This window comes from Astyanax mexicanus, chromosome 15, assembly GCF_023375975.1.
Source record: "Astyanax mexicanus isolate ESR-SI-001 chromosome 15, AstMex3_surface, whole genome shotgun sequence".
In the NCBI taxonomy this organism is placed as follows: domain Eukaryota; kingdom Metazoa; phylum Chordata; class Actinopteri; order Characiformes; family Acestrorhamphidae; genus Astyanax; species Astyanax mexicanus.
Window position 1 is genome coordinate 32,031,250 of NC_064422.1, and position 27,990 is coordinate 32,059,239.

A 27,990-nucleotide genomic window follows, 5' to 3' on the forward strand; every position below is an offset into this window, starting at 1 on the left:
TAGTAGAAATTGAGTTGTAGGGAGAAGGAATGAGGAAGCGCTAGAAAGTTAAAGTAGGAATTTGAGGTGGCACAATTGGCTGACAGTGGTGCTGATAGGTATTCTGAGGAATGGCAGAAGACTGGGAAAGTGCCCTGGTGCTCCTGGAGATTATTACAGTGTTAGCCAAGGCTTAACTTAGCCCCATGCCAAATCTGAGCAGTGAGCATTTCTCAGACACAGTTACTGATTTACAGTCTACTGCAGCTTAAATGTCAGCCTGTTAGCATGTCCCAAAGCACTATTTTCAGAGCAATGGAGACACTACTCCCAGGCCTGTGGGTAATAACCATGCAAGTGTGTGCAAGACTGCTGATATTATGGACAAATTATGGACCATAGTGTGACTATATGGCTGAAAATCCTAGATAGCAGCATTTTTACAACCACTATAATGAACTTAATGTAAACACCTAAAGCCTATCTGTTACTGGTCAAGATGACCAATCACAGATAGGCTGCGCAAATGTTAGCTGGCTTTCTAACATTCCTCAGATCACTTTGGCTATTTTACCCTAATATTTTTTCTTTTACTGTCTGACATTTTGCACAGTTCAGACTTGAGGAAGAACTCACTTATTGGGAAGGCCCACTCCTCCTTCATCTACACCATGTGTCTCATGACCGCAGATTATAATGCAGCCATGCAAGTGTGCTAGCTGTCCCAACACATGTGTGCAGAGATTGAACGGCTCTGGACAGAACATGCGAGGAGCAGACCGTTGTTATGCATGGTGTGTGAAGACGGCTTTGTGGTGGGGAGGTGTTTCCATGACCATTTAGACGAGTCTTACATCATGCATGACTTCACGGCATGGGACAGTTGAACTACAAAGGCTTCTTATTAGCGCTATGCTCCCTATCAAACACCCTTTTATCTGTGCTGTACATTTAATCAATCCATCCAGTGCCATGACTATGCTAATGCAGAGAGAGAGAGAGAGAGAGAGAGAGAGGGGCTGAGATCACTGGTAGGGCATGAACTGGTGATAACTGCCTACACTTGAGAGCACTCCTGCTCTCTTAGCGAGTGTGTGATCTGCGCTGCTTCATGTCCTAACAAGTTAGCTTCTGATCGTGCCAGCTACTTGCAATCACATGCAATTCCAGGACTGTAAAGCGCTGCTTTGTGTACAATAGACAGCGAGAGCTGAAGGGGAAAAGTGGACGTGTTTACTCAAACTCACCCGATCTCTGGATCTCTGGATCTTCTCACGGTCGCTGTGCAGGTTGGATAGGATCTCCTGTCCTATTTGCTCTGTAAGAGACAACAACAGTGAAAAACCAGTGAGTTGTCAGTGAGTTTATAAGAATGAGAGAGCTGCTGTTCACATACTATAAGATAAAACAGCCAGTAAACATAAGGCTAAGCATAGCTGCACAGTAGGCATAAAGCTTAGCAATCTGGAGTGAGGGCCTGCAATATTGGAGCCCAAAACAACACAGATAGCTGCATTTTCATGTGGAAGTAATGATTGTGAGCTCTGCTTTCCACACAGCCGTGGCCATGGAATCAAACCCAAAAGACAATTTATGGCTGGACTTAAGAAAAGAAAAGGTCTATTCTTTACTAGCTCAGACACTACATAAACAGCAAAAAGATTTCAGAATTCTAAATATCTGAAAAGATCTGAAATGAAAAAAAAATTGCCATATACAAACACAAAATGCATTTTTTAAATATATACACAGACACAAAACAATAATAATCTTAAAGTAGACTTTTTATAATTTCTAGAAATTCTATCCATTTAAATCATCAGGTCAAGATGAATTTACTTCAGAGTGATATAAACCATATAAACAAAGGTTTTTTCTATGCTCACTGTTAAAAAATACTGTCATTTAGAGCATTTATTTTCAGAAAATGAGAAATGGCTGAAATAACAAAAAAAGATGCAGAGCTTTCAGACTTCAAATAATACAAAAAAAAAAAAAACAAGTTCACATTCCTAAAGATTTAGGAGTTCAGAAATCATTATTTGGTGGAATAATCCTGTTTTTTAATCACAGTTTTTATACATCTTGGTATGTTCTCCTCCACCAGTCTCACACACTGCTTTTGTATAACTTCACGCCACTCGTGGTGCAATGGTGCAAAAATTCAAAAAGTTCAGTTTGGTTTGATGGCTTGTGATCATCAATCTTCCTTTTTATTATATTCCAGAGGTTTTCAATTTGGTAAAATTAAAGAAACGTACCATTTTTAGGTGGTCTCTTATTTTTTTCTGGCGCTGTAGTATAGACTTAGTTAGTTAATTGTAATCACATAATAATATTTATGGTCAGTGGTACAATCACATAAATACATAAATGAACAAGAGATGGTAAAGTTGGTATTCAGGGATTTCCACTCATATCAGTAAATAGACACTGTTATGCTCTCATACATTTGAATAGTTTTTCAGTATAATATAGCTAATAAAAGCTATCCACTTCTGTAAAGTATGGGAATTGCATATTTAATAAATCATATATTTTACATTACTGCATATTTGAAAAGAAGCTTTCTGCTGCCACTGATTTTATTTTTTTGTTTTTATTTTTCTGATTTAATTGATTTGTTGAAGTTGAGGTACAAGATTTTTGCATCACAATATAAATATATTATCTATATTACTAATTTTAGTAGTTTAAACTATTGGTGGCTCTCAATTCAATTCAATAACAAGTGTAGGACGTAAAGTATGTATTTAAATATTGATTATACTGCACTACCGCAAGTATAGCAAAAATGAAACATACAGGAACACAGTAACAACAGTCCATATCTCCTCGATTTAAAAATTCTCTTTACCTCAAAGCTAAGAGTGAGGGTAATTTTCCTCTCTGCTGTTAGAGTGTGAAAGGCTTGGGGTTTGCACATTATTACAAAATATTGTAATACTCAAATAAACTAAAAACAGAAATACTAACATGGAGCACATTTTCAGAAACATCATCTTGATAATTTGATATTGTGAACTGAAAAGTGAATTATGTGACCTGTTAAATCCCTAATGTTACTGTATCCAATTATCAGCTGTCATTCCAATAATGCAGCATCCCTACGATACGCCGTGCCTCCTTCATAACATTCACTCATGATTCAAACTTGATTCCAGAACAATACTTCAGAACACTGTTGAGAACTCTGTGTGTACTGTATACATTAACCTCCAGGATCATTAGTACCGTAAGACTATGCTGGGAACTGACTATAGCTAGTACATAAAGATACAGAAAGCCAAGAGTTTCTTGAAACTTGGCACAAAACTGCAGTCTTTCTCTTTCTGCTGGGCACTGAGGCCTCAGCGCACCATCAATTTCCTACCACTCACATTCACATCTTAACCAAAGGCATTCTGTCAGTGGAACTCAACTGGGATTGCCAGGCAGATGTTGTATTTCTACTTGTTAACATCTGTTTCATGTGCTGGAGCTGGTAAGTGAAAGTTCTAGCTGTGATGTGCTTCAAGGGCAGTGGAGGGAGCCTAATTAGAACCCTGAGCCAAGATGCCTGGGGATCTCCAACTTAAAACTACACTGCAAAACTTAAGACTCGCTGCTCACCAACACTGCGCGTTTTAAACTTCCAACATGTCCCAGCATGCATCGTGCGCCCGAGCCTAATCAGCGCATGCAATATTCAGGAAAGCGCTTCCTTCTAAATGCTGCTCATCTGTCACCAATCTAAAGCCGTTTACACACACTTAGTGAACATCCACAACAAGGCATGTGACAAGCTCGTCAATGGTCACTGTCGTGCGCACGTCCCATGGGTCAGAGAAAACAATAAACAAAACGAAACAACATCCCCCCCCACCCAAAAAAAAAAAAAAAAGAATCCCCCTTCTCATATCGTCCTCCTCCTCCTCCTCATCGTCCAAAAACCCCTCCTGCTACAAGAAGAAGAAGACACCACATTAGCGATTTGGATGGGAGGAGGAAAAAAAAGAAAAAGAAAGAGAGAAGTGAAGAATCGTTGCACGGATCAAAGCGAGCCTTTCAAATGCACCAAACAATCGTGAGTAAACAACGCACTCATGGCTGGATTACATTACACAGGTGCAGCATTCAAAGAGCCGGCATGCTGCGCGCCTGTTCAGGGAACACCGCGAAATGGGCTGCATCTGGCAGCTCAGCACTCCCTCACAGTATAGAGAGAGAGACAGAGAGAGAGAGAGAGGCAATATTACTCACTCTTAATGGCTAGTGGTGTAACAGTATCAGTATCTTCAATATTTTGGCCAATACAATAAGATAAAATGTATATATTTAATACAACTTAAATAAATTGAGGGCATAATGCAGATACAATGATATATATATTTTTTAGTTAAGTTAAGCCATGACCTAAAATGTACACAGTAATACACAGTTTTATGTAAACATTTGGGAACCCTTGGTCAAACGATACATTTTAGCTATGTCTGGAAGACTAGGCTTCAGCTAAGGTAAGCTCCAAAGTGAAGGACCCTTCATATACAGCTGAAAAAAAAATGCTGCCAGCAGCTTTAAAACACCATTTTTTCCTTAAAGGCAGTTCAGGGGAACTGTGGAGGTCAAAATAAGGTGGAGCTGTTTTCACACCTACACTTTTTTAGTTCTGGTTTGTTTTCACCTTTGGTGCAATTTGTTTGGGCAGGTGTGAATACTGTATTTGTGACTCTTAAGAGGAGGTGGTCTTGGTCCGATCCTAAGCAAACTCTGGAGACTTTTATTTGTGGCTCAGAACAAAATCATTAACTGATTTGAACCTGAGCAATCCAGCTATATGTGTGAAAACAACCTAAGAAAAGCTGATGGTGCAACAGACATTGGAGGTGATATAACAGGCAAACCAAAGCCCTTAAATGACTGGCAAGCACCTAGATAAAAGTTAAGCTGGGTCAGGTGGTTGGTTTCCCTTTATGTTACAGAACATTTAGAAAACCTGATGATATTTGGAAACAGGAATTTCTGTAGTTCATTAAAAAACATAGTCAACTTGTGAAGCATTGGGGTGGTGCTATCATGAATGTGATTCTATTCTCAGTGCTCCCTCACAGTCCAGACACAGAGAGAGACCATTACAAACAGAGAAAGAGAAAGAGGAAGACAGAAGGAGAAAGACAGAGAGGCAGAGAAAGGCTTAGTAAACTGAAGGCCTATGTCCATGCAGTAAACGTGTCTCCACCTTCATTAATTTGTAATCAGAGTGGAGACAGATTGAAGGATACCCAGATTAGATAGAGCAGTCAGACAGATATGTGACCGATAGGGCAGATTAAAAGAGTGAGGAGCGATATTAATAACCATCATAACAGCAGCCAGCCAACAAGGCGCAGACAAACAGTCGCTGCGGAGCGGCGGAAATCTTCTGTAAAGAGAATTAAGCACCGCTATCAGTCTCTGTCCGCGAGAGAGGGCCTTAAAACAAATGAGAGTGACCCGCAGAGGCCAGGAACAATGCTGCATCCTGTCTGAAAGCAAGAAACATAAAAAAAAGACAGAGCTGTTCAGACGCCAGTACAGATGATGGATGAGACAGACGGTTTAAAAAGGCGAGGCACAAATTAAATAATTCTGTCAGTGTGGACACGAATAAAAAAACAGGACCGGCACATCAACAAATAAATCCATATTACTACTGGATGAACAACACCAGGCTCCTTTTAAATATAATGCTTTATTTTTTTCTATCATTTTTATTTTTGCATTTTCCCCATTCAGATTTTAAGCACATTTTTGTTTTAAAGTATCAGTGAATAAGTTTTGGGGATTTGGAGATTTAAAGATCTCTCTGGTGAAAATGTGTACCGTAATTGCACAGAGCATGTGGTAGAGTACTTTTAATGCAGAAATGCAGAATAATGTAGGTAAATTTGTGTGTGAAATTCTGTATTTTTGAGTATATTGTTCTGTTCATTTTTTATATATGGACTACTGTCAAAATGTAAAGAGCAATTGTGGCCAACAAACCTACCAGACCATTTAGTTTATAGAATGAATTTATTAGATTAGAAGCTGCAGGGATGATCATGCCAGGACACTAATATTATACCTTTTTATTTTTTTCTACTACTACTACTACTACTACTACTACTACTACTACTACTACTACTACTTCCACTTCAAAAGGAAATATCTTATGGAAAGCTGCTTTTATATCTAAAATTTTGTTTTAGATCTCACTGCTATGATTCACATGAATTATTAGGCTTTACAAAACTTCTAAAACAAAAAATGCTGATAAGGCCAATTACACAAGAAGCTTATTTATTTATTTATAATTTTATTTAGTCAGCAGTCTTTTTTTAATGGTGAAAATAATAATAAAAAAAACTCAAAAGCAAGGCGTTAATATGACAGCGCTGATCTACAGAAAGAAGCAGAAGAGCAAGGTGCACTGAGCTGCTGTACTGTTCTACTATTGTGCAGTGTCTCTGTACACTTAACACTTTACACACTTAATAGCACTTCCTGTGCTCACAAGGACTGACTGTGATACTGCTGTAGAGTCAAGGTCAGGGTCACATTCCTCAACAACCTTTAACTGCAGTTTTACACTAATATAACAGTCAGAGCCCACAATAATGAAAGAATGCATTTTTTTACTAAATGAGAAGAAAAGTTAATGAAGTAGCATCAGCTACAAGTACAAGAAAGGACTATTATTACCATTTTATGTGAACTGTAACCCAGTCATAATGTAAAATGCATCTCTGCAAAACTGTAGCAATGCATTTCACCTACGAAAAAACTATGATGCACACAATAATAGAAGCTAAGTGTCAGAAAAGGAATTAAAATACTGCATTCGTTATATAATCAGAAGTTATTAATTATTAAATCAGTGGGGTCAGACACTGTCACTCCTTATGGCTAGGAGTGTAACAATTTACATAATTAAGTTTTCACATGATTGAAATACATTTTTTAAAAATACATTTTTGATCAAAATAAAAGCAAAACAAAAAACTAAGGTCAACAAGCTACATCCCTGACATCCCTGACATCCCTAACATCCCTGACACTCAAGACTAAGCTGAATTGATCTTAAGTATCTGGATTATATGGATTATCTTAAAAAAAGAGGCTTACTGGCCTACTAATAATAATTCCAGCTTCTGAAAGATGTAGGGTTGGGCAATTAATTGAAAACAAAAATGATGTGGTTGCATCACTAGTGATGAAGGATATACAGCTGAGTTGCAGCTGAATTGGTGGAACAGTTGGCCTAGCTAAACTGGGAGAAAATGAAAAGAAAAAAAAAATGACATAACAGCATACTATGCATGTGTACTCTTCCCATTCCAATCAGCAACAGTGAAGCAAAATGTTGGAGAACACCACCTAGTGAACTGAACTCAAGCAGCTTGTACCAAAAAATATTTAAAACAGCACCATTAATATGGCTAAAAAGCCTCTGTAAGGTGTGTGCACATGCGTAAAGTCTGTGTACTGTATGTAGATGAGTAGTGTGCTCATTATTCCTGAACTGATATTATCTGAGAAGAGATGGAGATGTGAGATTCCATCTTTAATTCCTCCTACTAATGACCATTCTGCAGCACCAAGTTCTAGAAATACCCACATAAGACCGACCACACGTACCACATTAGAAGCAGTCGTATTAGCCGAGCTGAGAACATTGTGCACTTTTATGAGCGTACATGTGAAACCTATGGTCTGAAAGTGATCTCTACACCGCAGTGCCCCTGTGGTTGAAACACAGTAAAACACTTTAATGGCTTCAGCTTTAGTCTCCCCAGCACAGAACCCAAAACATAAATATTTCCAACAGTTAAAGCACGACAAATTGATGTTCCCATTAAGCACACCTCCGCTTCACCAGTGCGTTCCCTACTGGACAATTAGCTGTGTACACACCGCCTCCCGCGGGAGAGGGGAGCCGTACAGATCTGCCACTCCGCAATCAGTCTCCTCTTTCTCTCTATCGCGCCGTTTCTATGATGATCTGTTTGTGTGAGTCTTCAGTTTTCACTTTATCCATCTCTCTTTATTAACCCCCCTCCGCACACACTTTGTAACGTGATCCGGTGGAGTCCGAGCAACGCGGGCAGGCAGACGCTGAGTTTGGCTGGAGAAAAACAAACACAGACTTTGAGGAGGAGGATGAGAGATGACTTCCCTTTCCTTTCCTGCTGTTCGAGAGCCTTGAGATTCTTCTCTTCCTGCTGCGGAACACAGCAAGCCTCCTCTCCCCCAGCCTGCTTCACCCTATATACCAGCCTGTGGCCATTAGAGCTTCTGATGCATGACACACTGTCCAGCTCAGACTAAACGCAAGTCAATCACAAACAGTATGATAAATAATGCCATTCTGCTGTTATCTTAGTGGAGATGAGCAATGAAACCATGTGTAAAGGCACTGCGGTCAGGCAGTATGGTGGCTTAGTGGTTAGCACGTTCGCCTCCCAGCACTAGCTCTTGGGTTCAAGTCCCTATCTGGGTGGAGTTTCCATGTTCTCCCTGTGTCTGCATGGGTTTTCCGGTTACCTCCCACAGTCCAAAAAAAACTTGGAGATCAGGTAAATTGACTACTGTAAATTGAGCTGGTATGTGTGTGTAAGTGTGTGGTATGTATGTAAGTTTGCATGTGTGTAAGTGTATGGATATAGATTGGCACTCTGTCCTGGGTAAATGTTGTAGTGCCTGATGCAGTCCTCCAGGTGGACGGTCGTTTCCGGTTGAGAGTACGCTGCCCACTATTGGCTGCCGCTTCTCACAAGTGTGTGGAAGATCAACAAAGGCAGATCACCTTTGTTAATAAGGTCCTGCAAACAGTAGCCCAATGTTTCTGTAATACTGTACTAGTGATAAGTAATTATAGCCCCTTTAAATACACTAATATATACTACACTACACTGTACACACTATTCCAACAGGACAATGCTCATCCTAACATTGCAGCCGTTTTAAAAGTTTGCCTCGAAAACACAGAAGCTATGCCATTGGCCAGCAGCATTGCCAGAGGACCATCCCTGATTGTTAAATGTGTGGTTTACTATTTAATGTGCAATCATTAGAATGCTTTATTGTTGATAGCACATTATTATTAGCAGGAACACAGCCTTAAAATAAGAAGGATTCAATTTTAATATCAATTTACCTGATTTTCATGTTTTTGGACTGTGTGAGAACATCAGAGAAAACCCAGAGAACAACATGCCAAATAATAAAATCACTCAAGGGGGAAACATGCTAACACTTAAGCCACAGTGCCACCCAATGTTTGTTTAACTAGCTACAGATGTTACTGATCACTTTTAATAAAAACAAATACAACCACTGGACAGGGTCCCCAAACTTTCGCACTCTATGTGATCAAACCACTGAACAGTATAAATGATGGCCAACAGCAACAATGAGACCTCCTCCACACCGGCTACTCAGGAAATGTTCTTCATACAGTCCGGATTTTTTTCTTCCCATTTCAGTTTGGACATATTTAATGAACTGCTAATTAATCATCACACAATTAAATGAAGACTGTGACATTTGCTGAACTCTGAGAATAGCTGTGAAAACAAGGAGAGAGGAAAAAAAAGAAGGAAAAAAAAACGGTGTGCCCACGATCATGACTTGTTGCTCATAATGATATAAAATATTCCTCTCCCGTTTAAGGCCCTATTAACAATTTAAATGACCTTAACGCTGAGCTTTTCCACAGCCTTGCTCTCGCTAAAGATCCTCATCCCTGAGGTCCATTTAACAAGCCTATTACTCAAATCTATAACAGCAGCATCATTACCAATGGGCTGTTTTTAATTCAGGCTCTTAATCTGCTTACTGACCAGCGTTTAGAGAGAAGAGCCACACTACGAAAGATCTATATTTTATTACAAATGGATACTGGGTCAAATCTAATAAAATTTTGGAATTAACCCTTTAATACTAACAATGCAGGACACTGTATGTTAGGCAGAGGAATCTGTACAGAACTGTCGTGTGCATTCATTCATTTTACATTCATTTTTACTCGGAATATCGATAATGCTATTGATAACCAATAATTAGCACCCTGTCATGGGCTATACAAATAGCACTAAATGTAAATAAATGTTTTTTCCTTTAGCATTTAAAACAGGCCACTCTATAATCAGTATTAGGCTCATTATCAGAATGTCAGTGCTTTAATCTAATAACTTCTCATATTTATATTATTATATTCAGAATACACGCAAATTATATTTTTTACAGCTTATTAAATTTGAATGGCTCATTATGACCTAGTTCTGCTTCAAAATACAGACAAAAATTTGGACATTCTAAACTTATTTTAATTACCTTTGATATTTTAATCACCACATGGTGAATTGCTTAAGCTTTACTTTAAATAAATATAGAGAGAATATGAGAAATATTAAGTGAAATTCAGTCTTCAGTTCCTTAAAAATAAAAACATGCCAACTGACCACATTAAATTTAACTGTACAAAATGTGCAGAAAATTCTTTAAAGTGAAGTCCTTTACATTAGTAAATATAGTGAATTTTTAATAATTAGAAAATTATGGAAAATGTAGTGTTACCCAGTGGTTGGATAAATTTTAAACAACTAATTTGCAGAAATAAAAGGAACAATATATTGACTGCGTTTCTGATATCCATCCAATAACAAGAGTTTATCCAATTATCAGCTAATAATATATCAGTCACAATATATCGTACAATCCTTATCTGGCTTCATAGCTAATAACCTCATGCATCTTTCATTCGTCTTCCCACTTCCTCGCTGTCAGTCTTTCTGTCCAACTGGCTGTCCCGACAGTTTGCGCTCCTCTCTCTGTCCACTTCACTGTCAGTGAGGCTGCCCAGGTCCATCTGCCTTTGAGTCTTTTGCCTGCAGAAGGATCAAATCACTCTGGACATCCTGGAGGTCTGAATGTCACTCATTTTCATCCCTCTTTTCCTGCCAGCCGGTGGCAGCAGGGAGAGAGGGAACGAAACACACTGGGGAAGAGTGAACCGCCACCTCTCTCTCTCTCTCTCTCTCTCCATCTCTTTCTGTGTTGCCTCATCCCTCCATCCATCCGTCCATCCCCCCTCGGTGGACACGTATAATTGGACACATCATCAATTTTACAGCAGCTGTTTGAGTGCGAGTCCTCTCTGAGTTGTATGAAGCCCTCTCTCAGTCCCCGGAGCTGAAAGGGTACAAGCCCTGACACAGGCTCACTCCCAGGCCCTGCTCTGCTCTTTATTATAGAGCTGCAGACACTTTTTGAAGGTTACCACACAAACTTCGAGCTGGACACAATCCACAGACAGCCAAACGAGAGCAAAAGTGCCCAAGGGAAGAGTCAAGGTAGGCCTGACAGTAGGCTTCTCCTTTCTCTCAGTCTCAAACACACACACACACACACACACATACATACCTTTTGTGGATTTTTTTTTTCAGGTCAGCTATTCTACTATCTAGTGACAGAATGCTGATGACACTTTGATTAGTGCGCTGTTTGAAAAAAGGAAAGCCAATTGTACAGGTCATCTCTAGGCTTGTCACTAGATTAAACTATTTCTCACTATTTCATCAAATATAAAAAGCTCTGAAAAAATTAAGAGACCATTTCAGTTTCTGAATCCGTTTCTCTGATTTTACTATTTACAGGTATATGTTTGAGTAAAATCATCATTGAACTACGGACAACAATTCCAAATAAAAATGTTATTTAGAGCATTTATTAGCAGAAAATGAGAAGTAGCTGAAATAACTAAAAAAAGATGCAGAGCTTTCAGACCTCAAATAATTCAAAGAAAACAAGTTCATATTTATAAAGCTCAGAAATCAATATTTGGTGGAATAAACCTGGTTTTTAATCACAGTTTTCATGAATCTTGAAATTTTCTCTTCCACCAGTCTTACACACTGCTTTTGGATGACTTTATGCCTTTACTCCTGGTGCAAAAATTTTCAAGCAGTTCAGCTTGGTTTGATGGCCTGTGATCATCCATCTTCCTCTTGATTATAATGCAGAGGTTTTTTTAATTTGGAGAAATCAAAGAAACATATCATTTTTAAGTGGTATTTTATTGTTTTCCAGAGTTGTATATTCAAATACCTGTCAATTTTAAGTGGGCATGTGGTTTCTCACTTATTTGCTCAGTAACACACTATATTAGAATACATAATTTATACAAAAAGGCAAGTCATTTTTATTTCTGTTTTTTATTAAAACATCTTCAATGTTTTTTTCCTCATGAGACTCTAGTGACGCTTATAGTCATCATACAAAAGCTGGGTGCCTAACAGTGTTAAATCAGGGGGAACTTGAACACATCCAGGCACTGGATCTGGAAGATTTGTTCTTCAAACTTGCTCACTAGACAACTATGTTTTTCAAATACTTTGTGTCCTTTCATTGTATTAGTGTTTGGCTGCAATTGTTTTATTGTCCTATAAAACAAAGCAAGATACATGTTTTGTTTTTTCATGTGCTTAGTTGCCAGAAACCTCTGTGTATACACACACACACACACACACACACAACAACAACAAAACAAGACAACATACCCTATACTTGTGCTGGGCACAGGCGAATGTGGCCTCCACCTTTAACCCATCCGTGCAGTGAACACACACATATACATAATAGTAAGTGTAATGTAATTGGACACGTCCCTCACAATTACTCTTACCAGGCTCACAGTTTGCTGTGCACGGTCACATGGACAATGCACAATACACATTATTAGGGTAAATACATACGTTTCTTAAAAGTGCATGTCAAACGGAAGCCTTAATCTGTAAAATGTTGGATTTGCATTGTACTGTAGAAACTGTAGCGGAGTTAGGATTACTGCTGTGGTAACTGTAGTCTTGTTTGTATCTTTTTTTGTCTCATTCTTGTTTTTATCTTAATTTGTTCTTCATCTCTTACTGTTATCACAATCGGACTGAAAAAATAAACTTACATATCTGAAGTTTTAACTTTTTTGACTTTTAATGTAGATCACTATAGATATTTTTGTTATTTGTTATACTCCCATAGGAACACCATCTGCCAATTCGCACAATTCCCAGGCAAAAAGATTTCATGTTGTATCTGGAATACTGTTTTAATAATGTAAACTTTAAGTTTCTTTTTTTTTCTTTTTTTATTTTCTTTTTTTTTTTTTCTGATTACTGAGCCATGGGTGTATGTCACAGAATTCCCTTTAAAGCCTTCAGTATATCATTGTAATAGCTTTAGAACATGGCTATATATATAAAGAACATATAAAGAAGAGTGAAATATATAAAGAAGAGTGAGAGAGTGAGAGTGAGCTGGCCAGCCTAAAGTACAGTCTCAATTTAAGCATTGAGAACACTGTAAAAGCAACTGCAACACGGTACAAACACTAAATCAGGATTCTTGCTCCATTTCAAAAGTTACATTTAATGCTTTTTAAACACCTTTTTAGGACCTCAATAAATATAACTTAAGACCCAAAAATGTAATCATAACTTCTCAAATAGAAAATAATTTAGTGTATTAAAAATTAAACCTCAACATTTTCCATTTGTTATCAATTTTCCTTAACAATTTTGTTCCATTGTGATGCAGATCATGTTAGCATGTTAGCTAGCTCTCCGCTTACCCTAGTTTTCTCCCCAGTAACGTTAACTAACTCACCGCTAACGTTAGTATGTTAGCTAGCTCACCGATAATGTTAACACCGCTAACCTTAGTTCTCTCCCCATTAACATTAGCTAGCTCTCTGCTAAGGTTAGCTAGTTATACACTAACCTTAGTTCTCTCCCCCAAGTAACTCGCAGCAAATTTACAGTAAATCTAAGACAATTTAAGACTTAGAACCTTAATTTAAGACATTTTAAGACTTTTTAAGGACCCGCGGGAACCCTGTAAAGACAAGACAGAGATTCACTGTGCAAAAGGAAATGCGAGACAACAGAAGAAAGTGAGAGAAAAGAAAACAGAAAGAGATTAGGAGTTTGGAAATGAAAAAAGAAAATTATTTAAAGCGAGGGAAAAGACTGAGAGAGGACAGAGGGCGTGTGTGTGTGTGTGTGTGTGTGTGTGTGTGTGTGTGTGTGTGTGTGTGTGTACGGGAGTAAAAGCGCTGGGTAATCAGGCCTCATTTCTGTGGGCTTTCTTCACTGGCTGGCCACACTGTTTTATTCATCGCCTGAGCCCTGACCCTGCCACACTCCTGTTCTAACAAATCACTTCTGATTAAGACAAATCTTTATTAGCTAGTCACTCAACTTCCCTCATTCATCATCCACTCTCTCCCTCTCCTCCCGCTCCTTTAGAGGCCTGATTACCGACAATTGGTGGATGTGGAGATGTGAGGCTCTCTTATGGGTGATAAGACACAGGTTTAATGGGTATGAATGACCATGGCGGCAAGAGAGCACGCTGTAATAGAACCATTTGTTTAAACAGGAGGAAGGAGGGAGAAAATGAATGCTGCTGGCCTCTCTTTTTAGCTACCCCCCTCAGCCCCCTGGCTGCACTGGTAATAGGCACACTGCTATTGATGAGACCGAGTTGCTCCTCAGCCGAGAGCTCAATGAGGACGGATGAGAGGCGTTGGCATGTTAAATAGCTGCTCTAACGGTTATAAATCACTCACAAAGCAAAATACAAAACACACGGGTGAATGTCAAACAAGTGGATACATCCCTAACTTAAACACAAACACAGCTGAGGAGATAAAAACATGAGGAGATCCTAAGAACAAGAAACACACACAATACTGAGCACAGATTATGGTAGGGCTGCCCAACTGAATTCATAGAAATCTAAAAGGTTTACACAATAAAAAAGGACAGGACCTGGTATTGTGTCTCATAACTTTTGCCATATCCCACAGAAGAGGTCTGGGGATTTCTGCATTGAATATAGAGTCTGTTCCCACAGGCAATTCTAGACATATGCCGCCCAATGCACAGTCCACTGTGGGATGTATTTACCTCGACGTATTACTGGTACAAACGTTGCACTGTGGGTGGAGGAATGATGATTGTGGTTTGGGAATGGGAATATGCCATTAGTATAACATTCCTAAAAAGTGCTGGGCGAGTGTATTTATGTACATAAGTACACTATATATATATTGGTACCTGCTCAGTCACTGCTTCTTTTAAGGGTGATTAAAACAGTTTATCCTGCTTTTGATGGAGTGACTGGCTCTACTACCACGAGAAGTAAGAATTTCCTTGCATTCAGAGACAAGTGTTAGGATAATGGCTGATCATCACTGTAAATCATCCCCAACTTAGCCCTAATTCAGCTCAAAACAGTTCCACAGCTTCACAGCTCACTGCTCGAGGCCTTTATATCCCTCTAGCCTATGCCTGATACTACGCATGGTGTCACTGTGTGGAAAGAAAAGAAGAAATGTGGACATAACTTTTAAGTAGCTGCATGCATTCATTAGAAGCGTGTCCACAAACATTTGTACATACAATCTACATTCCCTTAAAACATAGAAACTGAAACAGAGCTCAAACAGTAATGCTCAGAGCTCATTGTGGGAAGCAGTGAAGGCGTTTTTTTCTTCCTGCAAATTGGAAAGACTTAATCAACCAGCATTACTGAAGCATCCAAATGAAAACTAATAGACTTTAGAGCGGCTTGTGATTGCCTCACTTACAAATGTACACGGAGACCACCGGTTTCAGGTTCCTCATTAAACGGCCGCAGCCTTCCATGGGCCGCTGGACAACCATACATCTACTGTACCCAGGCTGGTCAATCCACCCCCCACCCCACCAATCAAATGGACCACATTCATTAATTTAGTACCTCCAGTAACGGAAATGATTTGTGCTTGTAGATTAGGGCTGCGCTGATGGGAATTGTTCATCAAACGTGACCGAGCGCAATTAAAACCTGCGTTCACACTGTCAACCAACGACATTAATATTGATGCATGTGTCACTACATGAATGTGTGTATTGTGTGCACTGTGTTTATTCTCTCCACTGTGAACAGAACTACAACTTGTTTATTAAAGAGATTCTCCACAGTGGTCTGTCCAGAATCTGATTGTTCTTTGACTGTGTACAAGCATGGCAATCTAAAGAGAGCAACAAAACACAACTGCACCTACTTTGTGTGACACACACACACACATATACACACATATACACACACACACAAAATAATAAATAAAAAAATGATCCACACTTCTTTGTCACCCAACAGGATCACACCAGAATACTTCAGGCCTGCAGTCGGCATTCTTTAGCTGACAATGTCACGGACTCAGATGAAAAGAGGCCTTATCAAATACAACATGAACACAGAATACACTCCACTGTGCTGTAGTTCACACACACATCTATTACACAAAACTGGGCTGAAGAATGCAGAGCAAAGAAATCAAACTGCTGCAATCTCACGGCTGATAAAAACCCTGCTTTTCTCTAAAAACACAGAGATAAGAGAGAGACACGGAGAGAGAGATAGAAAGAGTTTATTATTGAGACATAAAGCAGGTTTCCATTCAAATGTTCCTATTAAAAATATATACAATTATGAAATTCCATCAGTAAAAAAGCAACACAAGCCATGTTTCCATTTACAGCAGTTCTGCCAATAAACCTTTGTATGACATAGGCAACTGTGATTATGAGCAACATAAAAACAGGAAAAATAGAGAGATTTAGCTTAATATTTTACTTTCAGAAGAATTGTCTTTACTAGGGGTGTGCCATAATAGTATTGTACGCAAAAAAATTACCAACATTTTGGAATATCATGAACGATATTATACCCTTATTGTGCCATATTACCCACCCCTAATTATCACATCAGGGTACTACTTTTTTGCTGTTTTTAGCAAAACAAAAATTCACACCATTCTAATTTTCTATTATAAATCTACTAAAAACAGATTTTATCTGTCCAGTATCATTAATTTTACTTCAGTCCTGGATATATATAGCTATTTGGAGTGTATTAATAATATCATGACATCTGGATCATTGACTTCTGTTACAAATCTGATAAAATTCTCATCATTTCCAGTCACAGAATTGTAATTGTTTAATACAAGCTGGAATTTTGTATATAGAGTTTAGAAGCATATAGTGTATAATTGAGTAGTGTATGGTAGTATAAGGAGTATAGGAAATTACATGGAGCTTACAGGGAAAATACAGGGTAATATAGGTTCTATAGGCAGCATAGGGTACATCATTAAGTATATGGTAGTATAGGAAGTACAGAGTAGTATATCACGGTATACTGTAGCATATACAGTATATATAAAAAAAACATTGATATTTGATACGACGAATTAAACGATACAAAACAAATATATTTCCACACCCGTTAAAAGGTTAAGGGCTAGCATAGAGAGAACAGGCTATTGGGAAATTGTTTAATATAGTGTAACAGTTAACTATGGGAGGTATGCTGTGTGTAAAGCAAAAAGAATGAAACTAATGAAATGGTACATTGTATTACTGGATGCTCCACAAGCTCTTATGGCTTGATACGTCAAAACCCGTTTTTGACTTTATTTTACAATTTGGTTTTAGACGTATTCTGATCACATTCTCAAAAAGTGCAAAAAAATAGGTGTATGAATAAATTCCTATGAAGCATGAAACACAAAGAGAGAGAGAGAGAGAGAGAGAGACAGAATAGGGGACTACAGGAAAGACAGCTAAGGGGGAGGTCTACTCTTAAAATCAGCTCAGTTCCTCCTAATCACACGCTGCACATCATTTCCCAGGCTCCGGGTAACTTCACACGGCGCGGAAAGTAGGGAGCACCAGAGCGCTAGACTGCAGGAAAAACTTGACGTTCCTCCGCCGTCTTTTAAACAGTTTAGGAACGTTAATAATCCCATTACTGTTGATTAAAGGCTTTAGCATCTCTAATCAGAAAGTTGACAGGCAGATCAAAGCGCCAAACACAAATTTTGCCTTTTAATTATCTGTACAACACCACACCTCAGGCTGTTCTTCCCAGCCTATCTCCTAAAAAACCTCAGCCACAGACGAAGCAGAGATCTAACACTTCTTAACAGTTCATTATCCAATAAGACATGAACAAAAAAAAAAAACATTCACGGCTTAAAAGCTATCTTCACAATTAGCGAAGACCTGGGGGAACCCTGCAGTCCTGCGTGTGTGTTGTAGGACTCCAAATTGAAACACCTTAATTATGTTTGTCAAAAACGGACGCGCCATCACCCTCATTTGCATGTTTTGACAGCGGCCCCCTATGAAAACTCAATGAGAATTTAGCACATTTCAACACCTACTGATTGTAGTGTAGTTTTTATTCTCTTTTTAATAACCAAATGAATGCATTAATTTGAAGTTTGTGTAAGCACTCCCTTTTCTCTAACCCTCCATAACAAATAACAATAGCAACGCATTGTGTCGGACAGTATCTGAAGAGTCGTCACATGTTAGGTTTCTAAAAACAGAACTAATTTGTGTGTGTAGTTAAGCATGATAAGTAAAGCTGTGCTTTAGCTTTACTACGCTATTAGAATACACTGCTGTTCCCGGTTCCATTCTGCACCAAGAACAAGAACAAGAGCAGGAACATGTTGGACATATGCAGCGAGTGTTCAACCAGACAACAAGACGATCCTCGCTCCACGCACACGTGTTACCTCCTGCACAAAAACAAACTCACAAAACACCAGAGTCTAATGAGGGAGCTGTGCAATGCCCGCCTACACTTCACACATATCACTAGATCCTCCACGTAGGAGTTATTGAAGACCAGGTGAAGGTATCTGAACTTCTGCAGAACAAATGATATGCATTACCCTTTAAACCCTGAAGGCCTGAATGTGGGCCCTCAGAAAACACAAGTTACATTTAGTTACACTGCAATTGAATCATTTATGGAAGTCACTGAATAAATGCTTTTAAAAGAAAAAAATATATTATATATTTATTTGAAAAGCATTTATATATAACTTTCAATGTTCAAGGGCTTAAATTGTATTTGTACATGTATAAGAATATTAAATTTCTATAGGACAGACTCTCATAACTGAACTCTATAAAAGTCTTTACTAAACAGCATTCAATAAAACCCAGCTTCACAGTTATTTATGATCAGGTAAATGAGAAGAAACAATAAGGCATTAATTAATGTAATCTGTACTCAAGGTCAAGAGATACATGTATATTAGGGGTGTCACGATTCTCTAAATCCTCGATTCGATTTCATTTTCGATTTGAGGGTCACGATTCGATTCGATTCTCGATTTTCTTGTTTTTTTTCTTGATATTATTTTATGCCTCATAAAATTTAAATAATATATTTATTATTATTATTATTATAAATATTATAAATATTATTATTATTATTTATTAAGATATATATGGTAATGCCATCTAGTGACTTTTTTTGGTAGCAACAGTGTGCACTATTAAAACAAGCAGTTTATCAGAGCTGTGTGTGGATGGCTGGTGAAACTGCTCATTACATGAAGCTGCAGTTCTTCATCCAACCACTAGTCGGAGCTGCAGCAGCAGCACAAGCCCAGCCACGGGCTACAGAGCTCAGCCAGTCCGTTTTTACTGTTTCTGTAAACAAATAAAGGTTTTAACCCCACTAACCGGATAATACAGCTCACTACAGTTCATCTTTCAGCCCAAGCAGCTAACAGCAGCAGGTTAGAACAGCCGACACGGAGTCACTGCTCGGATTACATTATAAACAGGTCAGTTAGCGCGCTGCTAACCTCAGGATGTTTATAACTACGGAGTTTAGTGGACACACCACGGCCGCCAGGTAAGTCTTTTAAAGGCTACTGAAGACTATTAAAGGCTATTAGAGGTTATTGAAAGCATTATTGGGGGCAGAAATCAGTACAGGCTGGTTAGATAAGTGATGTGGTGAAACTGTGACTAGCGCTGTCACAGTGATGTTTATTAACGTCATTAAAACAGATTTTGTCAGGTATTGTCTTATAAATATTTACACATCACTTATATCTCTCCTGAAAAGCTTTTATTTTAGTCAGAAACACGCTTGTGTTTACTTTATCTGAGAGAAAGATGTTTTTTTAATTCAATGGAAAGCAACAGGTGTAGTCAATTATAAGTTTAAGATTTTTAATCCACCTCACTGTGATCTATAGTCAGTGTTCTCAAGTCACACTGACACACGCATTTCAGCGAGTTCACACGCTCTCACCTGCGCGCACCCACCCCTCCGTTAGATACAGATACAAAACCTGCGCGCCCAACCCCCGCCCCCCCTCCCCCGTTGGACAGGTAAAAAACAGTGATCACACTCCCGCCGACACTCAAAACTTGAGAGCCCTGTCTATATTTCTATAAATACGTTTTCAGTTTCTCCTCCGTGGTTGAAAGTGTTGGTGCCGCGCCATTTGCGTAGCGCGCTGCGCTATTTGCGTAGCGCGCGCGGGAGGGATCGTCGATCCTCTTTTTGACTTCGATACTCGAGACCATGACCTCATTTCGATTCGATTTCGATAAAATATCGAGATCGTGACACCCCTAATGTATATGCATCTCTCTTATTTTAAAGAGCAAAAGACAGCATCTAGTATGAAATGTAATGGTTGCTGTTATCAAATTTTACATAACTTGCCTTTATATAAATAAAAGCAATTCTATGATTTTCAGGGTAAATTTGTTGCAGAATCTTGAATATGTCAATGCAGCATTTTCTACCTGTATGGGCACAAAGGTAATACTGGGAATCGCTGCCAACTTTAATTCACATGACTTGACTGAAACCTCTCTTTCTGTTCCCTTACCTGAGCAGTCTCTGATACATAGGCTGTGTCTGATAAGAGACAGTATCAGATCTGTGAGAAGTCTGACAAGTCTGCTGTTACTGCAGAGCAGGATGGAGTCTGCAGTCTTCTGAGTGCTATTCCAGATGGGACGGGATGAGTAGCAGCAGCAGCAGCAGCACCTCTTTACTCTTCTCTCACTCTTTTCTTTCACACCATCAATCCCCTACTAACTGCACTTACAGCAACAAGAGAGATCCTAGTACACGCCTGGTGTACACTGTGATCCACAACATCACATTTATTTACAACCCACTGACTTGACTGTTGCTGTTCGTGAAAATGCTCCAGGGAGCTTGTAGTCAAACCCTCAAGAGTACGGACTAATCTCAGTGTTGAGAGACTTGCTGCCATATCCAGTGTGATCGCTGTGTCTTAAAAACCAATAAGAGTCTTCACAAATAAAATAAATTATATAAATAAATGAACCGGGGGAGAAAAAACACACATCTCCAGCGAGTCCTCTCATTACTGCTCACAAAGGCAATCCTAATCCAGTCAAAATGAGTGAAAAATCAGCAAAAATTATTCCTCTCTCCATTTATATCTAGCTAAATGCATCAGTGGCGCGCCAATGATATGTAAAATATGTATACTCTCAAAACAAACAAACATTCTCCGGGGAAATAGGACTGTCTGCGGTAATTTAGTTAAAGCGGAAACGGAGGGCGTGAAAGCAAGACATCAAACATGAGTGTGAATGGGAAGCAAGCGGCGCAGTGCTACACTGTGCTGTTAGAGAGTCGTAGCACTGACAGTTTCTGACAGTTTCCAACACTTAAAGATTCTCCCAACTCCAACTTTGAATTCATTAATACTCATGAGCCAAGGATTTGTCTCCTAACACTGGGAAAGTGGTCTGCTTGAGCGTGTTTACCAATCAGCCTAAATAGAGCAGGGGGGCAAAACGGCCCCCTTATGCAGAAAAAACGTCATGGTGAATTTGGATACGGCCTTTAAAAAAAGGCAAAAAGATAAGCAAAGAGCTAAACACATGATGAACAGAAATGTGGAATTTTTGGGGGGATTTTGTATAAATAAGGTGATTGTTGTGGCATATTTTGTGGCATACTGTAAATAAGGTGTAATTTTGGTGCCATTCTGCTTTAGGCCTGGATAAGCAGGGCTTTAAGTGTGATGATCACTGATAGACAACTAAAGAGAATTTATTTCATTTTAAACAAATTATTCTGCTGCGTAATGTGTACTATTACCTTTTTTTTTTTAATTTCCTATTACTGTTAAATGTGACCCAGACTGAAAAATTGTATTTACACGGTCAAACCTATGAGAATAATGAGGGTTTACTGCTTGCAAGTGACATATTATGAACTCCAAACACTGTCAGAACCTCAATCAAAAGAAACACCCGTTCAGAATAGGGCTGACCAGGGGGAAAGGGAAAGGGATGCTAGGCTAAAAGCTAGCATAATCAATTGGCTACAATTTATTTAGACAGCAAACTTCTCACTGTGCAAAGAGAACAGCATGTGCTTGTTACAGGCACAGGCAATCAGAGCAGAGATTACCATAAAAAAAAATGTGTGATTGAGGCAATGGACATCTTTTAATGGACATCTAAAATACACGGGGCATCTTTACTCCAACTAAATGTCCAAATAATGGTTAACTACACTACTTTATGTTGGATCCACTGCTGACTTAATGTGCAAATGTGCACACACAGATGGACAGTCCTTGTGAAAAATATTGCCAATAGAATAGGGCTCAGATAAATATGAATGAATAGGGAACCAGATAAACATGAATCTACTGGCACTACTGAGCTGTGGAGCAGTGTGATCACACACTGATAGAACTAGGCAGAATGGTAAAAAATATTAAATTACAATACTTAACATTTTTACAAAATACAATATTTATTAACAGTGGCAGATTCTATCATGCATGGTACAGAGACTTTTAATACTTTTGTGCTAAAAATTTAACAGATTTTTAAACTCTCTGTAATGAAATGTGCAGTTGGGTTAGTGTTCTTTAAGCCCTGATAAAATTCTCAATGTGCTTTTTACATTAAAAACATTTGAACATATTGTCAATACCAGATAAAACTTTTGTTTTTTTGTTGCTAAAAACAGTAAAAAAAAATAAATAAATAAAAATAAAATAAAAGTAGTAGTACCCTGATGTGATAATTAATTAGGGGTGGGTAGTATGACACGATACTTTAGGGTATAATAATATCCTTCACAATATGTTGGCGATATTTTGCATATAATATGATATTGCACACCCCTAGTCAATAAGCTAAAAACATTTTATAATACAATAAATTATAATCATCACCTTATGATGATTGTGCCCCACACTCACACTCTTGTGGGTAAAGACAATCAAATCTTCACAGCAATGCTTCAAAAGCAATGGACAATAGAGGTAGCTACACCCTTAAAGCATGATAAAGTCTTTATTTTTATTTTTTAAATAAGCATGTATGCCTATTTTTAATGATTAATAAAATGATACATTATCTTACATATATATTATATTATACATATATTGCCCAGGCCTAGTAAATTTTAGTATGAAAGTCAAAAACAACAATCTTGTCTTTTCTTCTGAATTATCTTCACTAAGTCATTCTCTATACATGGCCTTGGTCACTGTGGGTCAGTAAGATGTTCTGTTGCGTTCTTGTTCTCGTTGTTCTTCTTTTCTATACTGTTTTTAATTCAAAGGTGTCCATCCCATTTGTCTTCCCCTGACAGAGAGGACTGCCGGAACACTGTGGCTTTGTGCCCACTCACAACACAAGTTTGTCTCTTTCTTTGTGTTAATACCAACACACTTCCCATCTCTAGTGAAAGGCAAATAATAACACTATTATAGAGGGGAGATGAGGCATGGAGGCAGCTCACAAAGGAGAAACGCATCATGCGCCTCATTTAACAATGACCACGGCCAGCCTGATGAAGAGATATTGTCAGCAGCTAGTGTGAAAACACACAACATAACATCAGCCCTGCGAGCATCACTATACTTCAGAGTGTGTGTGTGTATGTGTGTGTGAGTGTGTGCTTGCTTATGTGCTTCAGTTTTACATCCTGGGAGAACAGGTAAGAAGGACACCTAAAGTCAAGGCACTGAATTGCATCCTTAGAGAAAAAAAGAACCAAAATATTTAGTCTCTTCAGAGACGCCTTTACATTTATATCCACCTTATATAAACTTACTCCAATATCATGCTGAATAATTTCCATGTTTTATTAGTGTTGGAAATGTTACTATTTAATTTGCAAAAGTAAATTTGTTTGTTTTCTCTCTCTTTTTAACATACGGCCTCATTTGATATTAGGAATAAAGCTCATCTCCTTCTCAAAGCACACTCGTCTCTGAGATATTAAAACATATAGGAAAAGTACCTCAGCTGAAGTCCATATTCAGTATGCAGTCACATGGTCATGGTTAATCATTAATCTTAATGAAGCATAATCATTTTCTTTAAATGAATGTGCATAAATGCTAAAATGCTAAAATATTAAAATGTGGGGTTATGAGATTTGCAAAGCAACGCATTCTGTTTTTGCCAACATTTATTTATATTTTATACAGCATCCCAACTTCTTTTGGAACTGGGGTTGTACTATTGTGTCAAAATGTCATAATAAATGGGCCAACAGTAAAACTCCAACATGACCTGGAATAAAAATATTTACACTGACCTCCATTAAAAAGTCCATTCACAAATAATAAAAAGTAGTTATTTTTTGTGCTGCTTTGCTATGTATTCAAACAAACACTGATTATATGTATTGTGCTGGAGATATTTTAAACTTTCTAAGTTTTGGAATTCTTGCACAGATGTTTTAGCAACTGTTATGAATGACCCCTCCATCTGTTACAATTAACCCCACCTATGCCCACATTTCTCTTATTGCCAAACAGGTCAAAAAGGGCTATAGACGATAGAAACAAAGTTTACATTGTGTATAATTGTGCTCACACACAGCAAACACCAAACAACCTGCCAGGATGTGCCTGGGCTGGGCTATTGGTAAAAAAAATAAAAAAAAATAATAATAATAAAAAATAAATAAATAAATAAATAAAAAACCTTTCAAAATCAATCAAAAACAATATACAGAACCTCTAACCAACATAATCTTGCCCATGTAGGTTAATTCAAGTTGCTGTCCCTAATTAGGTTAATATGCATATGTAGGAATATGACTCGCCATATTTGTTTAAGACACAGAAGAAACAAAGAGGAGAACCTAAAAATGGAGCTAACTTAGCATCCCGAGCAGCTCATCCTGAAGAACCATGCTGTGTCTGACATTCATTAAAACAATTGTTCATTAACTGTAATGGAGAAAAGTCTATATATTGTGATAGCAGGGCTGTGCCCACTACAAAATATTTTTTTCCTGTGCCTAAAGAGTGATTGTATTTTATTCTGCAATAAAAATAAAGCAAACGAACAGTTAATACAGAGCAAGCTATTTATTCTGTTTAAGCTACAAAATGATTTCCTTTAAATACAAAGAGTTTAAGTGATTTGATTCAATTCAATCAGTACTTGAATTGAGTTAGAGAAAGTACAGTAGATATAATACTTCAGATGAGGAAAAGCAATACTGTTAATCAGCTTCTGCCCTGTTCTACAGTTTACAGCTTGCAGGAGAAATGATGTGATTTAGTTTTTATATGCAGTCAGACAGCAGAAGCGGCAGTGAAATGACTATCATACACAGGGAATGAAAGTTGGCATGTAATCAGTGGCAGCAAGACAAGAATCACCTCAGCACTCCTGAATGAACCGCAGCAGCCCCGGAACCCTGAGCCACCTCGCTGCCATCTCATCTGCTAATGAAGCATAGCTAACTTTTTAGACATAGCAGAACTAATTTAATCTAACTTCAGAGAGCTCGGCGCCATCAAATTAATTATTCATAAAGGACACGATATTATAACTCAATTGTCAACTCCGAGCCAGTCCTTTTCAAATCCCCCTGTCTGCTTTCTTTCTCTTTTGTCTTGCGCCTTTTCTTTTCTTTTCCTTTTCCCCCCACTTGCGCTTTTAATCTATTACCGAGTGTTGCACATTGTCACGAGCGCAGTTGAACAAAATAATTTGCTTGTGCTTTTTGAAGTTGGCTGGTTGGTGGCGGCGGGCGAGTTGGAGTTGGTCGCTGGGTTTTTATTTAGGAGCGACTCCCCATGGGTGGCTGGAATACAGCGGCAGGGCCCACGCTACCAAAGCGCAGAGAGAGAGCGCGCCACCGTAATAACATAACCCGGATACCTTTCGCTCTTGCATGAATAATACATGCCATCTCGCTGAGCCCACCTCTCTCCTTAATGTTGTTTAGATCAGTGGGCAGGAGGAGTGCGATGAGGTGGCCTCCGCACACGGCGGCCTGTTGCCACACACAAACACTCTCTCTCTCTCTCTCTCTCTCTCACACACATATATACACACACACACACACACACACACAGACTGAAGCTCTCTCTCTAGTCAGCATGATGGAATGTGACCCCAGCGTGAGTGACAGTCAGAGAAGCGATGGATTCATCTGGAACCCCCGCGGCCTGCTGCTTTCACAACTCTAACGCAGGCAAGTCACCGAGGAGGCCATCCGAGCAATGAACACGCAGAGACGCCGCTGATCAGCAGCTCCGGCGCTATACACTCTAACGCTATAACACAGACGCCCAGCTGCTACAAGCTGCGCTCATATTTACCAAGTTATTAAAAACAGGCTTCTGGTCTCCTTGGAAAGGCTTTACATAAAACTGTGTCCTTGCTGGCGCGTTCGCAATCCCGGAAAGGTTGGGATAACCTCATGCGCTTTTCAGGAGCTCATAGCTGTGGCTTGCTTGCGAGATCACCTGCCCTCCTTCCAATAAACTCACGCCTACAGAAGCTCAGGACTTGAAAGTATGGGTTCCAAGAAGGTGCAATTTTTGAAGCAATGGCAACGGACAACAGCAAACAAGCAGTGGACAGCAGTGGACCCTCCTCCTGGAGCTTTGACCTCTAACTCAAATCTAACATCTCATCTTTCAGCTGGTCAATGACTTGCTCTGAACCAGGTGAGAAGGTGAGAGGTCAAGTTTGCAAGAAAGTAGATCTCAAGAAGGAGGGTGACCAATGCCACAGAAGGAATGAAGTAAAATATGGTTCTTTAAAGCAGTGGTTTATGGAGGTCGCCACTTTGAAACCGGGATGTGGCTGTTTGCCATCAGCAGCCGGAGTCTGAGAGGGCACAATTGTCCTTGCTCTCTCTGGTTAGGTATATGGCACTCTGTCCTGAAACCACTCATACTGTAATGTTAGTCAGTCAGCACAGGCATCTATTAGCTGATGAATCAGAGCTGGGTACTTTAAAGAGAACTACACACATACTTTTAATTTGATATAATTACATACACTCCATTTATTTATTTCTTTGCCACACATTAAATAAGTCAAATTTTATTAAATTTCTGCCTCTTTAGTTTCTCACTGGAGCTATGTAATATGCTACATAAGCCATAAGCTACAAAGCCTTGCTGTGCTGTTCTGAAATCTGCAATAGAATACTTTATGGAATAAAAGGCTATAAATCTATAAATCTATAAATACAGACAAATACACATACAAAACTCAGGCTTTAGGAAGCAAAGTTTGAACTCAAAACATGGTTAACTACAATCTCCATTCAACCAAGGGGCAAATTATTCCTGGAAAAACACAACAAAACCAATTTCTTGCTTCTTAATACAGTACCACAATTTTTACAATATGTATATCTGTACTGTGCTGGGAGGAAACTGCACCACAAGCAGAGACACGAACACACACACACACACACAGATCAGTGGGGGTGAACAGCTGTGTGCCCGTGGAGGACAAAGGCACTGCTGTTAACGATACTGTGCTGTTTATGGACTGAAAGTAGCCTCACAAACAGAGCATAGTACCAGGACCACAAGCTGCCCAGAACAACGGCTGACAAAGACCTGCCTGTCAGCAGCCTCAGACACCGACCAGCAGCCCACCACCACCACACACTGTTCTTCTGCCAGGCATGGCTAGGCAGGGGCCGAACTCACATATACAGTAAATAAAGCCAATTCAACACCACAATATAACTCAAGATAATAAAGACGGTGCAGTGTGTAACTTTTATAGTGTTTATTGTCTTTAAATAGCGAGAGTGTGTAAACCTGTACATTTCTTTCACTGCTTTATGTTCTAA

General features: G+C 38.8%; 1 protein-coding gene across 4 annotated transcripts in view; it reads right to left on the reverse strand.

The window, feature by feature from the left end:
* vti1a (vesicle transport through interaction with t-SNAREs 1A) overlaps positions 1-27,990 on the reverse strand; it is a 166,642-nt gene that overhangs the window by 59,739 nt on the left and 78,913 nt on the right. For all 4 annotated transcript variants that reach the window (XM_022668948.2, XM_022668949.2, XM_022668946.2 and 1 more), the window contains one exon: positions 1,227-1,297. In XM_022668948.2, the coding sequence (XP_022524669.1) occupies positions 1,227-1,297 (71 nt within the window). The remainder of the gene's footprint in view (positions 1-1,226; positions 1,298-27,990) is intronic.